We start from the raw sequence: 18,484 nt of genomic DNA on the forward strand, positions 1-18,484 counted from the left end.
GTATATTTTTCTTTGTTGTCTCCTGGGGCTCTGGCCTGACACCGGATTCTCCAAGTTGGGAACCCCCCCTCTCTCTGCTCTTCTGAGCTGGTGATGTGGAAGCAGGCAGGCTCCGAGTCCCCTGGGGATTATGGACAAAGTCTTTCTGTCCCAATCCTTCTTACTTACCTTGTCATAGAATCAGCTAATTTTGAGGCCTTGTTAAGCTTTGTATTCCTTATTTTTTTTTAAATCTTTGTTTATTTTTATGTGGTGCTAAGGATCGAATCCAGTGCCTCACACATGCTAGGCAATGCTATACCACGGAACTACAACCCCAGCCCCTGTATTATCTATCTTTTGCTGAGCAATAATATCATCACAAACTCAGTGGCTTAAACAATACCTTTTATTAACTCACCGTTCCGTGAATCAGGAGTGCAGACACAGGTAGGTTGGGTCCCCTGCTTTAGGATCCCACAAAACTTCAGTGGGGGGCCAGCTAGGCTGCAGGCTCATCAGAGGATCCACAGGGCAGGATCTGCTTCCAAGCTCAGGCACATGATGGCAGAATGCAGTTCTTTGTGGACTGCAGAACCCAGGGTCTCAGTTTCTTGTTGGCCGTTGGCTGGAGACTCTCCTTAGTTCCTCGCCCTCTGAATCTTCCCAGCAAAACACATTTCCTCAATGCCAGCATGTTAGAATCTCCTGGCAAGATCCATGTTCTACCTTACATAATACAATCATGATCATGTGCTCAGACGTACTCTCTCACTGACTGTGTGCCGCGCACTAGAATCAGGTCACAGGTCCCATCTGCACTTAAATAAGGGGGTTACAGAAAGGTTCAAATAGCAGAGGCAAGGATTATGGGTCCATCCTTGGGGTCAGTCAGCCACAATCTGCCCTCCAGCTCCCAGGCAGTTGTGTCTCTCCTTCAGGAAAAGACATTTCACCCCTTCTGAGTTCCCAAGAGTGTCTCATCTCATTACAGACTTTGCTCATCGCAGAATCTCATCATCTACATGATGATGAGACCCGGGTGTAGATGAGGCTCATCAGGTGACATTCCTCTCAATCTTTCAATACATAAAACCAAAGGGGGCCAGGGTGGGATTGAGACCCAAAGGAACGTATTGCTTCATAAACATAGAATTCGCTTGATTTATTATCAAGCAAAGGAAAAAGAAAAGACATCAGGATGTACACACGCAAGTAGCCCACAAGTCGGCTATGAAGCCACAGTGAAGGTTCAGCTCTTACAGAATTAAAGCCACAGTAGGCAGAGCTCACTAGCTTTTGTGAACAGAAATCAGGATAACAGGGTTATCCTGGGTACCGAGTGTACTTGACAGTACAAAGGGTTCACCACATTTTTCAATGTCCCTCAAAAGTTGAAATTAAGCTCAGTTTCCCTCAAGAAGCAACTTCTCTGGTCTCCCTTCCCCCTAGCCAATATAAAATGGTGGCACAGGCATATAACAACAGCTACACACATGCCCATTCAAAAGGGGTGAAAACATGTTATTAAGAAACCCTTTATCTATAGAAATTCTGAAATCCAGCCAGACAAGCGTTCAGAGTTCCTTGATTAGGTTTCAAGGCCTGAGAGCAGTCTTTGCAGCTTTGGGTGCTGCCTTCAAAGTTGCTCTTTTCTTCTCAAGGGTGATGTGTTTGTACTGAATGGTTCCACTAGTCTGCCTCCTACCAGTCGCATCTGAGGGGCTTGACACTCTTGTTCTGAGCCTTGTCTCTTCTGGCGTGTTTTTGCTGAAATAACATTCTCAAGCACTTTGTGGGTTTTCCTGTGACACTTTCTGGCTTGAGTTCTATCAAAACCCATAACCACAGAACTAGTTGAGATCTCTACCTTAGGCCTTGCTGAGCTGGCCAAGGGAGACTATGCTCGAGCCTCCGAGAGGCTGTGTTTTGCTCAGGAGGGCCCACAAGGTACACACACCCACACTCTCTGGAAAGTCTCTTGTGTGACAGAAGCTGCTCTGGCCCCCGATGTGGCTGAGGTCTTAACAGAAGGTTGTCTGTACCACCCTCAGCTTTTCTTTAGACAGCATATCCCCGAGTGTGATCAGAAGCCATTTCTTCATTTTAACATCTTTGCCATCTGGAGTGGCTGAGGATTTTCAAAATCATAAATTCCTACTTCCATTAGGTTTGATCATTTCTCCTCTTGGTCTGTCTCCTCCTCTCATGTTCTGCTACACACAGTCAGAAGAAGCAGGCGGCACCTTCGACACTTTGCTTGGGAATCTCCTCAGCTAAATAACCAAGTTCACCCCTCCTGTTCTGCTTTCCACAACTACTGGCAACCAATTTTTCCTGATAATATACTCCTCACTTCCTTCTGAGCACGCACAGGCAGAATCCTCCAAGTCCAGATTTCTACTTAGAGTCTGGTCAAGACAATGTAGGCTTTCCTTAGCGTCTGCTTGGGAGGATTACCAGCCTCCACCCACCGCCTGTTACAGAGCCGTGCCCTCCCCGTTTTCCGTTATGCCACAGAAGCATCCTATTCTGGTACTGAAATCTCTTCTGGTTATTTCTTTCTGTAGAATAGCCCCATAAAGTTGGTGGTCTAAACAACACACATTTGTTGTCTCACATTTTTGTGGATCAGGAGACCAGGTACAGCTTAGGTGGATCCTTTGCTTCTGGGTCACAGTGTCAGCTAGAGCTGAGGCTCATCTGAAGCTCCACGGGGGCAGGATCTACTTGCCCGCTCATGTGGCTGTTGGCAGCATGCTATTCTTTGTGGGCTCTTGGGATAAGGGTCTCAGTATCTTGCTAACTGGAGGCCAGAAGCTGCTGGAGGCTTCCCTTGGTTCCTTGTCATGGGGATATTGCCAACAGTACCTTTTTTTCTTGATGTACTCAAACCTAGCAAGGTAAAGACACTCCTTTCAAGATGAATATTACACGCTTATTATATGCTTATACAACGAAATCATATACACATACTCCTGCCCCTTTGGCCCCACCCCCACCCCTGCACACATTTGGTACTGGGGATTGAACCCAGGGGTGCTCTACCACTGAGCTACATCCTCAGCTCTTTTAACTTTTTATTTTGCGACAGGGTCTTGCTGGGTTGCTGAGGCTGGCCTTGAACTTACCTTCCCCACCTCAGTCTCCCAAGTTTCTGGGATTACAAGTGTGTGCCACTGTGCCCAGCTCCCCTTTGCCGTAGTCTGTTGGTTAGGAGCAAGTGACAGGCCTCACACTCAAGAGGAAAGGATCAGACAAAGGCATAAGAACTAGCTGTGGATGGGGACCATCTTAGAGTCCATCTGTCAAGATTTCTTCTTAGGATCTCAGAACCAGGGAGACTGGGCACACTTGTTCATTCAAGTCAGCTTACCATAAGGAGGTAGATGGATTTCAGCAGCGCATGATCTACCCAGGATCCTTAGCCTGATGGTCCTCAAGCAACAGTTCCCTGATGTCTTGGCCTCATGGTTTCCCTTAGCTGCAGCTCTCTGGCTTTGTGAGATGTAAAAAGTGAAGTTAGAAGTGTGCCTCATCTGGATGCCACATTCCCAGAATCCCTGTATACATACATTTACATACAAACATACATCTGTATGTGTATATGAAATGTTGAACATTTCCCACAGCCTAAACATTTAGAAGGTATTTAAATAAGTTATGATACTCATAAAATAAAGTATCCTCTAATTATGCAAATATTCAAAGATTTTTAGCATAGAAAAACATTCCTGGAGGGGAGGCAGTTTACAAAACAGGCAATTTCAAATGTGATTCCTCCTAAATATACGCATGGGTATGTGTATAAAAAGGTTAAAAGTGGTTATCTGTAGGTGAGTAGCATGAAGAATGGTTTTAGATGCCTTCCTTTAACCAGTATTATAAAAAATATAATGAAACATATCACTTTTATGTTATAGGGTCGAGATTTAAAATGTTTGGTTATTTTAACTTTAGAATGTGAGCTATTTGTGGTTGGACGTGTGTTGTTTATTTCTGTATTTCTAGCCCCTAGCATAATCCCTTGGGCATATTAAACTCTTAATAAATGTTTTGAATAAACACATGAATTTCAGAATGTTTAAAATCTAAAATCAAGATATTCTGTGAATATAAAAATAGTAGTTTACATGCATTTTTGTAAGTAAAACAAAACAAAATACCTGAAACCTGGATTTTATTTCTTCAAAGAAACTAACTCAAATATCATACCTCCAGGGTCCAGGGGAAAGGTGGTAGATGGCATGGCTGTTAATGAAGGCTGATTTGAACAAGTGAGCTTTGCAGATAATCTAATGTTTCCTGTTTCAGTTTACAATTTTCAACCGTCTTCCCTAAATGACTTTAAAAAATTTTTTTCTAGTTATACATGGACACAATATTTTATTTTGTTTATTGATTTTTATGTGGTACTGAGGATCAAACCCAGTGCCTCACCTGTATGAGGCAAGCACTCTGTCACTGAGCCACAACCCCAGCCCCCACCATATCACTTTTGAAACAGAGACTAATGAAAACTGATGAAGTTATTGTTAACGATTCCTTTTCTGTTCCACCACTATAGAAACTGGTAATAAACTTTTTTTGATTTTTAGCTTTAAAACCGATGAGGAAGAAAAATAAGGGGCCAAATAAGAGGTCCTTGTAATACTGGGACTTTAAAGTACTTGGGTTTTTTTGTTGTTGTTGTTGTTTTTGTTTTTGTTTTTTGTTTTTTTTTTTTGCTTCACTCAAAATAAACTATTACTCACCAAGATGAGTGGGTAAGAGATCAAGAGATCTTTTCCCCAAGAATACTGAACAGTGAGATGGCATAGTATGTTTATAAGTTATAATTTCATCATTGAGCTCTAATGCTCACATGATTTTTAAAGATAATGGGGCAAGAATACTTTAATCCTCTTTTATACACAGAGAGATCGAAGTGCAGAAAGAGTCTAAGGTAGTGTTACAGGTGATTTGGAAAGTCACCAGCCATCAAATAATAGTGATGTTTCTGGCCAATCTTTCTGTGTAAGTTTAGCTGAGACCCTTTTACCTCCTCCTACTCACTAGGTTCTTGATTCTGAAGAAAATAGAAGAGGAAATCCTTTATAAATTACAGAACCTACTGTGACTCTAATGTTTTGTGATGAGTAGCTCAGAGTCCCCTTTTTAGTCTCCTCTTTGCCCAAAAAATGAGCCCTGTGAGGGCTCTTGACTGCAAACCCTCTGGTCACAGCCAAGTAACCAAGCTGTCCACTGCCATCCCAAGGCCAGCAAGATTTTCCCGGTGTGTTTCAGCTGGTTGGGTTTCCTGGGTGTCTGTGGCTTGGGCCTTGGTCTCTTCCAGGTTCAGTCAGCTGTCAATCATCCTACATTTATCCCCCCCCCAAAAAAAAATGCAGAGGCTGCTGCAAGATGGAAATGAGCCAAGTTCTGGCTGATGGCTAGGGGCACATAGAGATGGCCAGTGTTGATGCTGCTCTGCCCCACCTGAAAAAGGCACCCACTTTCCTCCCCCCACCCCCTGGAACACATCCCCTGGCCACCTCCTACCAAGTCTCTGTGTGGAAGTTCCTGGCTGTGCATCTTCTAGGTCTCCAATCTGAGCCCCCAGCTCATCTGTCAGCTCCCCATCCCCTTCCTCACTTTGCTTCTCTTTGGTCTTCTTTTCTCTCTTTATCCTCAAAGTCAAGCTTTGCTTTCAAATCTTCAGCCCTCTTCTCCACCAGCAAGCCTACACACAACTAATGTGCAGTGGCCCTTCTCCTCCAGGAGTACCTAAAAAAGAACTGTTAGTCCCTAAAGAAAACATTCAGAAAGTATTGTTTTAGATTATATTGGCTTCCAGACCGTATCTTTTTTGTTAAATAACTTTTTCCTTATGTTAAAGTAAACAATCTCCTATGAAAATGAGAAAGTATAGGCAGGTAGAAATAAGAAAACAGAAATCAGAGTCTCACCATTCACAGTTCTTGCTTGCTGAGATTCACAAGCATTTCTTTTGAGACCAAATTCTATTCATACAAGGTACATGTGCTTACCCAGGAGAGCTGAGAGACAATTTGCTATCTCCTTTTATCAAGCATGGTGTTGGGTCATTTTCCAACATAATGAAGTATTCATGTAAATACATTACGCATTAAAGTCAGCCTGTCTAGACATTTCTCCTTGTATGTTAACATTGGGTGGGGGAAATCATCCCCATCTTTGGGGCCATTCCTAAGTTTGAAGATTCTAACTCTGTACTTGGAATTTTTGGATCATTAAAATTAAACATTAAAAAGATATGGGAAAAGCTACTTATTATAGATCTTATAGTGGACCAAAAATCCCTGTATGTAATTATTTAATTTAATGGAGAACAGTGGTGTTATCCATCAGGAATACCAAAAGGAAGCTAAAAATAGTGATTGTTGAGTAAGACTGCAGGAGATATTCTAAGAACAGATGAGGAAACATGATAGCAAATTCCTCTGTGGTTTGTAAATAGACTTGTGCTCTGTTGGAAGAGGCCGAGTCTTCTGTTCGGCTGGGGAATAGGACCCAAGGTCTAACTTCCGTCCTATATTTATGGCGTAGGGGATAGGGAAGTGGCCATCCTTGACCTTATAAGTCTATTAATTATAAAGGCATATTTTTCTGATGCTTACAATAGTACATAGGAGACAGACTTTCGGATGGATACATTGTTGGTCAGGAGGCTCAGAAATTTATTTGTTTCTATAAAAGCAGTGAATCTTCCATTTTATTTGCTTTATGAAGAAATAGGAACTAGAAATCTGATTAAATTCTCAGGAAGCCAGAGGTTTGGGTAAAGGCCTCTCAAGTCCTTGGTTGGGTGGCAAAGGCATCTGGATGCCATAAACTGCATTCTGATCCTGTCTGTTACTAACCACTTGGGGGATTTGATCAAATTACTTTACTTTTCTGAAGTCCCAATTTTTCTTCTGGGGAAAAAATACGCAAAAGAAAATACACACTCATTATAAAGATGTTAAGCAATATTTCAGTACATAAAATAAAAATGTATTTTACGTCACTCTCTGAGTCTAACCCATGATTGTGACCTTTGTTAAAATTTGATATGCATCACTTCATGTATTTCTCTACAAGTATTTAAATATTTCCTTATAAATTGATCAAACTTTATATATTGTTCTATAATTTGCTTTTTGCACTTAACAGTAAGTATAGGCATTAATTATCTCCTATAGTAGACTTCTATTTCATGACACAGAGATACCTTAATTTATTTAACAATTTTCAGGACTGATGGATGTTTGGATTGACCTTGATCTTTTAGCATGTTCACCAAAAATGTGCCACTTGATATTTTCCCAAAAATGCTCCCCTGGCTGGGCACCTGTAATCCTAACTACTTGGGAGGCCCAGGTAGGATTATCACAAGTTTGAATCCAGCCTAGACAACTTAGTAAGGCTGTCTCGAAATAAAATCAGAAAGGACTGGGGGTGTATCTCAGTGGTAGAGCATTTGCCCAGCATGTGCAAGCCCCTGGTTCAACACCCAGCATTGTAAAAAAAAAAAAATTCTAAATGCTCCCCTTCTATATCTTCTTTACCATCGAATATTATAAATAATTTTTTATATTTATGCAATTTAGTCAGTGAAAATGAAATTTTTTTAAAAAAATTTTTAGTTGTAGATGAACACAATATCTTTATTTATTTATTTATATGTGGTGGTGAGGATCAAACCCAGTGCCTCACACATGTGAGGCAGGTACTCTACCACTGAGTTAGAGCCCCAGCCTGAAAATGGAATTACATTGAACATTTCTTAGTGTATAAAATGAAGAGTTGGATTGCATGATCTCCAGGGACTTTTTGGAATCCCTGGAGATCACTACAACTCTGAGGAACTGTGGAAAACAAATTGCTGTACCTAAAGACAGAAATGACTGGTGCCATAGTAGACCTTTCTGGCCACCCCCTGCCTCATCTGCAAACTACAATTCGAAGGTCTAAGAGTTTCCACGGAAAGTTCCAGAGGAGGCGGGACATCCAAGTAGACAATAACTAGACAATGGGACCTAACAATCTCATCTGAAGGGAAGGAAGACTTTGCTATTTTCAGCAATTTTTTTAATATTTATTTTTTGGTTGTAACTGGACACAATATCTTTATTTATTTATTTTTATGTGGTGCTGAGGATCCATCCCCTGCTGACCTCCATCCCCTGCTCTAGCTGCTTCCCCAGGGCTTCCCACACGTGTCAGGCGAGCACTCTACCACTGAGCCACAATCCCAGCCCCTATTTTCAGCAATTTTAAAGAAATAAAACTTAAGATACACACACACACACACACACACAAGAACCAAGAGTAAAAATGATAATAATCAACCTTTCAATACTGCATATCATAAAGGAAAGACAAAAGCTCAAGTGTTTTATCCCCAGAGCTCTGGCTTTGCAAAATTAAGCATCTGGCAGGGACTATCACCAATTATAGTAAATGTCTTGGCGAAGCCATCTCAGTTGACATCTTCTTTCCAGCTAGACTGGAGGGTCTGTGGAGTGGGGGTGGGGGGTGTTGCTGTGTCTGATGGGCCTTTCTGGCTTCTGCACTCGTTTTCTCACACAGATGTCCGGTCTGTGTGGCAGTTTGGAAGCTGCCACACAGCTTCCAACACACAGGCGTTGGTGAGCCTCCTCCGAGTCCCATAGAGGGTAACTTCCTAGTTACCATTAGTTTTCCTTTCACCCCTTCTTTTCCAGTAACTCTTTTTAGTTCAAAAAATCCTTGCACAATTTTAAAACCTTTAACTTTCAAAAATCTCACTCAAGGGTACTGTAAGAATGCAAGAAACCAGGTCCACATGGCACCAGTGGGGAAATACTGAAATGTTGTCAAAACACCACACTGAGCGCCTATAGTCACCACCTACTGCTTCTCTACCCATGGCCTTTGCCCTCTGCCCTGACCTCTACTCCTGGGCCAGAAGAAAAGCACCCACAACAAGGAATGTCTTCCATATCTGACCTCCATCCCTGCTCTGGATGCTTCCCCAGTGTTTCCTTGGGGTACACCCGTTGTCCAGACTCCGCAAACACTGCTTCCTGTCTCCATGTCTATCTATCTGCTGACCCAGTGGTGGGCTGAATTGTTGCCCAGAACTTCAGCCTTTAGTTTCTAGTTGATATTTGAAGATGCAGTTCAATGTCACATTCTAGGGGAAGGTGAACTGTCTGGGAAGGTTAACCCCATCACAGCCTCAATCTCTGTCTTGGAGATGGTTGAACAGGTCTGCATGGGTTATTTTACACCACCATTTTCTGCACTAGACTCTGCTAAGGCTGATTTCTAGCTAACCACAGGCCGTATGTGTAGGTCATCTTGCTATCACATATCAAAGTTCCAGGCATTTTGGAGAAGCATAGTTACTGTAAATTGAGTTGACTTGAATTCAATTAGCACAACACAGTGGTAAAGCTGAAGTACTTAAAGACTGATTTGGTTGGTGACGTTGACATAAGTTCCTACAAAGTATTGTTTTGTCAAATCAGCTACACTTCACAAATTATAAAAACTACTAACACATCACGTATCTGGGAGAATGTCAATTGGCAGAATGATCCCAAACTTCATAGTATAGGAAGAATAAAGTATGAGAAATTCCATTGTTATTTTGATGGTTCTCCTTGATAGGATTTTTGTACAGTAGCTACAGTTCTCTAAGGATTCTGACCCTGTTTGCAACATTTGAAAGCACATTTAATGAAAGTACAAAATTAACAATGTATAAAATATAATAGGACACACTTTGCTTGTGCTAGTTCAATTAATTTCTTAAAGGCATAGTATCATCCTTCCAATCTTCAAAATGCTCAAATGATTTGGACCTGTCCCATTTTGATGTATTAAATGGGATAAACCCCCGTCACCACCACCAGCAGCATTCTGACAGTATAAGACAATAATTGCCTTACATCTAAATAAGTTACCCTTTAATCTAAGTTCTCAGATTCTTTAATGTCTGCAATTATACTTGTAGCTTACACATGCAAAGGTCCTCTGAAATACAAAATGAGACATTTCCCAATGTCCTTATATGTTAAAGGAGGAAGTTCATTCTATTTCTCCTTTGTTATGGAAACCTGACTCCCAGGATTAAGTGTCTTCAGAGGATGCTCTCTGACTGAAGAAATGTCTTGAGGATAGCATAACCCAAAATGGCCATTGCTACTTAAATAATTGTTGGTATATTGTCTTTAGAAGTTATTTATAGGAAAAATGTTAACTATGTTTATTAAGTCTGAGAGGTTGATTTAAGATGAAAAATGACATGATAAAATAATTGTTGTATTTACGAACACTACTTAAGGTAACATTATTTATTCCTGGCAGAGACATATTTTAATTCATATTTTCATGTATTACCAGTGATACTATAAAGTGGCAACATCCTTTCAGAAGCTATTTGGAAATATGCATCAGGAACTCAAAATATGCTCATACCCATTAATTTCCTAATCCTACTTCTGGAAGCCTAACCATCCAGCATTCCACAGCCATGAATGGACCATTATCACTTTATTGTGTGGGATGGTGGACTTAAAAATATATAGTTATATAAAGTATAAATACAGTCAATGTAAGTACACATCTCTAAATATAAACTTAAACTATAATTCGATAGTTTTAAACAAAAGTAATCAGAGGTCTTTTTCTAATTTATCTGTACATACCAGCAATTTCATTTCTGGTTGCTCCCGTGGAGAGCACAAATTCAGATGCTGTTACTCCATCCTGTTGAAAACCCTCATTTCCTTGGGTTCTCTAGAATTCACTCTTGTGGATGAACAGAAATGAACATCTATATTTTAATTTCCTTATTCCACCCAAATTATATAACCCAATATTAACTGGTGGATATTTTCTTCCCTGGTTGCATTTGAAACTTTCCTGGTACACTATTAAATGCTAATCCATATTGGAAACTCTCTCTGGATTAGCTGCTTGGTACTGGGGATCTACTTGTCTGGTTTTAGCCCAGAGCTATAAACCCTCTACTTACAACTGCTTTGTCCTATATTCCTAATACCTAATAACAATCTCCTATCATATCATCTTTTTCCATTAAGTGTTCCTTTGAGAATTTTCTTTTGTATGTTCATTCTAGAATATATACTTTGGAATGATTTGGTCAAATTATGAAAATTATTGCATATTTCTCAAGATTGAATTAAATATGTAAAATAACTTGCAATGGCAAACAGATTTTTTACACATTTGCCAATATATCCAGGAGCATAATTTTGCTCTCTATTCATTCAAATCTTTGTTTTAGGGTTGGGGATATGGCTCAATCGTTAAGTGCCCTGGATTCAATACCTTGTACCAAAAAAAAAAAAAGTACTCAGATATTTGTTTTAGTTTTCCATAAAATTTTACAGTTTTATTCACTACTACCTTATCACTAAACAAATCACTATTTCCCCAGTGGCAAATATTCAAAAGAAACTAGCATAGAATGAGCAAGGGATGAGAAAAGAAAGGGATTTGGGCTACCCACATCTATAATTTAGTGTGTATATTAAGCAGATGACTGTGAATAAAGATTGTTGGTATGCATAGATAAATTAGAATAATTTGATTTTGAGTCCTAAATTGATTACTTTTGTTTAAAACTATAAAACTATAGTTTTTTTTAAAAAAAGTTTATATTCAGGGTATATACTTACATTGACTGTATTCATACTTTATATAAAGATATATTTTTAAAAATTCACCATACCACACAATACATTGATAGTAGTCCATTCATGGCTGTGAAATGTTGAATTGTTAAACTTTCAGAAATAGAATTAGAAAGTTAGTGGGTATGAACATATTTTGAGTTCCTGATGCATATTTCCAAATAGCTTCTGAAAGGATGCTACAACTGTAGTATCAATAGTAACACATGAAAATGTCTTCGCCAGGAATAAATAATATTACCTTAAGTAATATTAGTAAATGTTACACTATCGTTACTAAATAAAAATAAATATTATCTTATAAAACTTGGTTCTCATTGGTTAAGTGTCTAAATATTTTTTAAGTAGCTCTCAGTGATATTTGGAAGGATTGTTTTTGTTGCATTTTACAACACATGGAGGGTTAATGAATCACTTTTTAGTGATTGTACATACTTTTCAAATTTAAAAAATTTGATAATTGCTGCTTCCCACAGGCACCAGGATACCACTTAACGGTCCTTTGGGTTGGGAGACACTTTGGTGCCACCTGCTGCTTGCTAATGATATGCCGGGCACTTGCTCCTGCCTGTTTCCAAATCATTTCAACTCCTAGCTCCCTACAAGCATATTAAAAATAATAATAATAATAAAAATAAAAAAATAAACACTCAGATTCAAATAACTTTGTTTGGGACACAATATGAACAAACAAAGACTTCTCAATCATTTAACTAATCATATAGTTGTTGACTCTTGACCAAATTACAGATTTCACATATTGAGTTTACTTTATTAATGACATGCATCTTATTTCTTTTCTCTTGAACCGATACAAGTTAAAGTTAATTGCATCCTGCCAATTGTGATATGTGATGTAAATAATCCAAGGATAAAATTTCTGAATAAATTATTTTTATTAAAATTAGAATAATTCTAACTATAGAGTTACTACTTTAATAATGTTCCTCTCATTCACTTGCATTTTGACACATTTTTCTTCCTTCCTTCCCCCTCTCTATTTCAGTACTGGTTTTTGAAACCAGAGGTGCTTCACCACTGAGCTACGCCCCAACCCTTTTAGTTTTTAGTTTGAGATATGGTGTCACTAAATTGCTGAGGCTGGACTTGAACTTGTTGTCTTCCTGCCTCAGCCTCTTGAGTCACTGGGATCACTGCTGTGCACCTCCTTCCTGGACTCTGACACACATTTCTTGAACAGGAAGGAGACACGGATGCAGCTTAAGACTATTTTCATTCATTCAGTCAGTAAACTAACATGTTAGCCATGTCCCAGTACTTTATTTGGTAGTAGGGATTCAGTGGTGAACATAAAAGTTTTCTTGTCTTCAATCGCATCACAGACCAGATGAAGCCTAGATCTCTGCAGATAAACAAAAATATGTTTAAAAATTTGGGAGCCTGTCCCTAACCCTGCCAGCCAGCACTGATGGAGCACAGCCCACAGACCGAGTTCCTGGCCCCTGCCCTGTGTACCTGGGCTTCAGGGAAGCAGGTCTTTTCTCCCAGAATGAGACCCTGAGTGCTCTTCGGGAGTGATTGTGCTGCTCCTGGTCACTGCTTCAGAGCCCAGGCAGGGTCTGACTGAAGTGCTGAGGTGAGAGAAGAGGCAAACTGACTTGTTCCTGCTCCTTTCAAACTGCAGTAACATAATAGATTTTGACATATGGAGTATTATTTCTAAGTGGTTCCAAACATGTAATTTCTTATTTCCTTTTGTTTTCTGATTTATGGTTCTGGATGTGCTCAGAAATTTGTGTAGCATTCCCAATGATTTAAATACAACAGCTGAGAAATATTTAACAATATCAAGCAATTAGTAGGACTCAAATTTGAAAAGAGGTGACTGACTACAGCTGAACCATGAATGAAAGTGACACCTATTGTTTACAATGGCAACTAGATGGACATTGAATAACCAACTTGTCATTTATTTTTGTGAAAATATCTCATAAGGTAATACTTAAGACACAGGTTCTCACTAAGTTGCTTAAGGCCTAGCTAAATTGCTGAGGATGGCTTTGAACGGGCCATCCTCCTGTCTCATCCTCCTGTCTCAGCTGGAATTATAGGCATGTGCCACTGAGCCTGGTTCGGAGTTTAGATTCATTTAAATAATTTCATTTAAATTTTTGTCATTGATTACAAACTATATTTGGCTTGCTAGAATGAAAATAATTCACGAAAAATGCATTAAGTATGGATTGATTTTTATTTAATTTATATTTTTATAAAATCATCTAAATTTTACACACCTTGAATATAATTAAATTTTAAACTCAATCATTGTTGATAGAACATAATTACATTAAGATTTTTCTTCTTCTGGGGGGCTTCTGGGGATCAAACCCAGGGCCTCACATATGAGGGGAATAAGAAGCAGGTAAACAAATCAGATCATTTGAGGTGTGTTAAATGCTGATAACAGGGGTCCCTTTCATGTAAAGGGGGTCCATTTGGTGCTTTAGATATAAACTTTGCTGCTCAACCCTGGGGCTTATTTTAAAACCAAATTATATTTTTCCTTCCTCTTCTCCCTTTTTCCCCCCCTAACCTCAGGAAAAGCAAAATTAACATTCTTCCTGTCCTAAAGTGCGTCATCTGTACTTCTGCTCACTGCTTACAAGAAACTCTGAGCCAGGTGCAGTGGCGCATGCCTGTAATTCCAGCGGCTCAGGAGGCTGAGACAGGAGGATCGCAAGTTCAAAGCCATTCTGTGCACTAAGCAACTCAGTGAGACCCTGTCTCTAAATAAAATACAAAATAGGGCTGGGGATGTGGCTCAGTCCAAAAAAAAAGAAACTCTGGACTGAGAAACAGGAACAACAGTTCTTTCAAGGGTATAAGTTGAACATTCATTAGATCTACTGATAATGTTACTTGGAAAACACCCTTCGTATTCCCATTTTTAAAGCTCTTTGCTCCTCCTGGCCATTAGAATGTCAATCTCTGTGACATGAGTCCACTGCCTTCTCATTTGCTAGTAAATCAATAAAACTTCTTTTTCCTTTTTCTCAAACCCTTGTCCTCATTATTGGATCTTAAAAGACATTTGCAGAGTCCACATGAAATCCAAGGATCACGCCACACACCAGAACGTCACACAAGAGATTTATTGTCAGTAACAGAAGGCATACCAATAAGGCTGTCCCTCTGAGGAGAGTAGTAACCTGTAGGCACTCACAGAGCAGCTTTGTAACCCACAAGAGGAATCTCATAAACTGCTTAGGAGTCTAAGCTGCGGTGGGGTTGATGGTTTTTTAGCAGGCACATGTTCTTATGAGAAGTAAAGCAGAATTGCCTCAAAATCAAAACTTTGGAACCTCTAGATAAAATGGCTCCTAACTAAAATGGAGAATCTGATGCCAATATTGATCTGATGCCAATAGGATAAACACTGGAGACAAGGATTGAGCTGTTGTGACATGCTCTGGAGAAAATACTAGCTCAGTATATTTGATGGACAGGAAGGAGCCCTGTTGTGGTTGAAGTAGAGCCAAGGTCAAGATCAATCCTATCTGGGATCATCATTTTCCCAAAACTTCTCATTCTGGTCCCGGCATAAATGTCACCATCCATAGACCCTCTAATAATCCCATCAGGAGATCATTGGGGGTTTATCACATTACCTGACGGTTTGAGGATTTACCCATTTGTGTTCCTGTCTCTTCCTGCTGGAATGAAACTTCCACAGGAACAAGCGTGTGCCACTTCCTTCACAGGCACAGCCACATCTCCAGCCTGGCATAGGGCACATCTGGGATGAATTAAGGAAGCTATACTCTGGGTTGAACGGAGTGGGATGGGAGGGGGAGAAAAGCCTTAAAACTGCTCTTACAAATTTTCTTTTTTAGAGCAGAGTCCTTTTCATGAACAGTGATTGAAACAAGGAGTAGAGTTCATCCCTCTTCCTCCCCAGACCAGAATGAAAGAATGTATGATTAAAACATTGTCTCTGCACTGGGGATAAATCTCAGTTGGTAGAGTGCTTGCCTCACATGCACAAGACCCCGAGTTCAATCCCCTAGCACCACCAAACCAAACCAACCAAACAAACAAGAAAACACCTCACCATCTCCAAAAACAATGTTTTTCCTTTGCATTTAGGAATATTCATTAATTGTAACTGAAACTATGGTCTTAATGAATGTAAAATAGTAAAAAAATAGTAATAGTCATAAAAAGAATTATTAGGAGACTTAGAGAGCTATGTATGATCTATAACTGGTATTTTAAATTCAAAAACTGAGAAAGTAAGTATGCTCTGATCATCATTGAGTAATCTATGAGATAGGTATATAACCACAAAACCAAAAAGCCACAAAATCAAAATCAAAAACAATTAGGAACAAATTCAAAGAATTGTTTTAAAATGGAGAAAACACAAATCATGATCACCATGTATTTTCCAAACCAAAGCTTTTTATAAAAAAATCATATTTATGAACTTTTGATTTATTTCCCTTTTTAATTTCCTAGCCTACTTCCAAAGTAAAATTTAGCATGGCACTCTGTATCATTAGAGCCGACAGAGAAGACTGAACCAAATATCCTTAGTACATTTTTCAATTTCACTTTGATAAAGCCTTTAAAAATGTATAGAGGATTTTTTTTCCAGATAAAAGTAAAGCAAGAAAATAGGCCTGATTTTCATTCTTTACTTACTACTCAAAACTAGTTGCTTTTATAAAGGTAAAATTCCTGAGAAAGAAGAACAAAATTCCTACGAGAGATGTGGGTCAGGATGAAATAGCCTCCTGCACTTTCCTGTCATCTTTGCAAGGCTATCAACACCCGGGAAAAGGTAGATTAATAACTACCTGCAAAAACAACCGAAGACAACCTGTGGCTGTCGTGAGTGCCCTTAAAACAACCCAACAACAAAAGATAAGAAATGGGACAAAATCTGCAGAAAGCACAGGAAAGGGGAGCCCCTGTATTTGTACATGTCTCCGACATTCTCTTGGGGTGCGCAAAGACTGGCGCTCTCCGCGACTGAAATGGATGTTTCCACCGACTGGCAGGCACTTGCGGCACCCAGCGCCCTCATTCCGCGCAGGCTGCGAGAGGCCACCTTGCCTGGCATTACCACGCCGCCCTGGAAGCAAGCTTAGTAGGTCGGGACGTGGGACCTTTCGGCCAGGCCAACGCAGGACGCACGCCTGGGGCCGGGCTGCCGGGGCGCCCTCGCCGGGAAGGAGCGAACCGCGGGCGCTGGACACTGTGTGTGGACTGGAGGGAGAGTTGCTCCTACACGTTCATTTGTTGAAAGTCACCAGGCGTTCAAACGATCGGGTGCTTTCACAGTTTGTAAATGACCCCCCTCCCCGCGCGCCCTCTGGGAAGGCGCACCAAACAGCCACAGCCGGGGCCCGGGGCTCGGGGCGGCTCGACCCCACTTCACAGAGCACGTAACAAACTCAGAGACGACACGCGGCGGTGGAGCGGAACAACCGGAAAGCGCCGCGCTGAGATCTGAACCCGCGACGCGACATTACGCGACACTGCGCACGGCTGCTGGATAGATGCGTATAGAGTGAATGATGGCGGCTACAGATCCTTAGAGTTTGCAAAAAGCCTCGCCGGAGGTTGACACCCTGACGCTAACAGTTGAGTTCAAGACCGCTGCTCCAGAGCGAGGGAGCGGAAAGCCAAGGCTGGAGGCGGAGTGCGTGGGCGGGGCCTCGCGGCGGTGAGGGGGGGGGGCTGGCTCCTCTGTGTCTCATAAGATTTTACCTCTTCTCTTGCCTTAGATCCCGGAACCGGAAGCTCCTCTGAAATTTGCTGCAGGTTTCCGGTCGAGGGCTGGGCTCACGGATGCCATGTGGTAGCCTCTGTGAGGTGTTTTTGGCTTCCAAGTCCTGTTGAAATTCAGCGCTTCGGCTGAGGGGCTGCTTGGTGTGGCTGCGGGCCGGGGCGCTCTGCCGCGGGAAGGTAAGGCGTCGGTGGGGCCGGGGTGTCCGCGGGGTTCGGGGTCGAGGAAAGCCTTGGCGCGGCCCGGGGACTGGAGCCCGCGGTTGACGCTCTTGTCGGGGTGTTTGCAAGTCGGGGTTCGGCGACTCCGGGTCAACCGATTCGTGCGTGCTGCAGGGCGCTGCGTGCCGGGGAAAGCTGCCTGCACCGGCGGCATTGACAGCTTTCAGAGGAGCCTCCTGTAGTTTCGCACGCACCTCTCCCAGCGATTGTGTTTCTTAGTGTTTTTTAGAAGTCGCGGGCGTGAAAGATGACGTCCTTAGCCCAGCAGCTGCAACGACTCGCCCTCCCTCAAAGTGATCCCAGTCTCTTGTCTAGAGATGAAGTTGCCTCTTTGTTGTTTGACCCCAAGGAAGCGGCCACCATCGACAGGGACACCGCCTTTGCCATCGGTGAGCCACCCTTAACTTTGGAAAGGGCTTTGAAGCGTTTGTTTTCGGAGCGTTGTTGTATTTTCTTGTTTTCTCTTTTGCCCTGCTTTCTTCCCTAGCATTTGTCACGTGACAACTTAACCTTGTGTTAGGTGCTTGAAACATATTTAGGTAGTGGTATCTGAATCTCAGGAACAAGAAACAAGATTAGGAAGGTAAACTAATACGTAAAAAGAAAGAATAGCTAAAAAAGGACTGGGGTTGTGCTGGGATGGAGAAGTCTTCCAGGAGGAGTGGCCTAGTTTTTGAGAGGATATTTAAACAGGATTTAAGAAAGCAAGAAGAAAGGTTGCTTCTGCCCTGAAGTACTTTTCTTTTCTCCTGCTTAATGACATAAGATTAAGTCTTGTGTGTTGAAAACTAGAAATCTGTTTGGAACTACGTTGTGTGTTA

At 41.1% G+C, this 18,484-nt stretch overlaps 1 protein-coding gene across 2 annotated transcripts in view; it reads left to right on the forward strand.

Annotated features, from left to right (window-relative positions):
- The first annotated feature begins 17,445 nt into the window (after window positions 1-17,445).
- Window positions 17,446-18,484, forward strand: part of Heatr1 (HEAT repeat containing 1) — a 43,739-nt gene continuing 42,700 nt past the window's right edge. Inside the window, exons 1-2 of one of the 2 annotated variants that reach the window (XM_058575048.1) lie at window positions 17,446-17,621; window positions 17,893-18,052. In XM_058575048.1, the coding sequence (XP_058431031.1) occupies window positions 17,911-18,052 (142 nt within the window). In that variant the 5' untranslated portion in view covers window positions 17,446-17,621; window positions 17,893-17,910. Of the gene's footprint in view, window positions 17,622-17,882; window positions 18,053-18,484 lie in introns of both variants that reach the window. The other variant, XM_046432138.2, reaches the window with a different exon arrangement.

This window comes from Marmota monax, unplaced genomic scaffold (assembly GCF_021218885.2).
Source record: "Marmota monax isolate L192 unplaced genomic scaffold, Marmota_monax_Labrador192_F-V1.1 WCK01_AAM20220418_F8-fsc00071, whole genome shotgun sequence".
NCBI lineage: Eukaryota > Metazoa > Chordata > Mammalia > Rodentia > Sciuridae > Marmota > Marmota monax.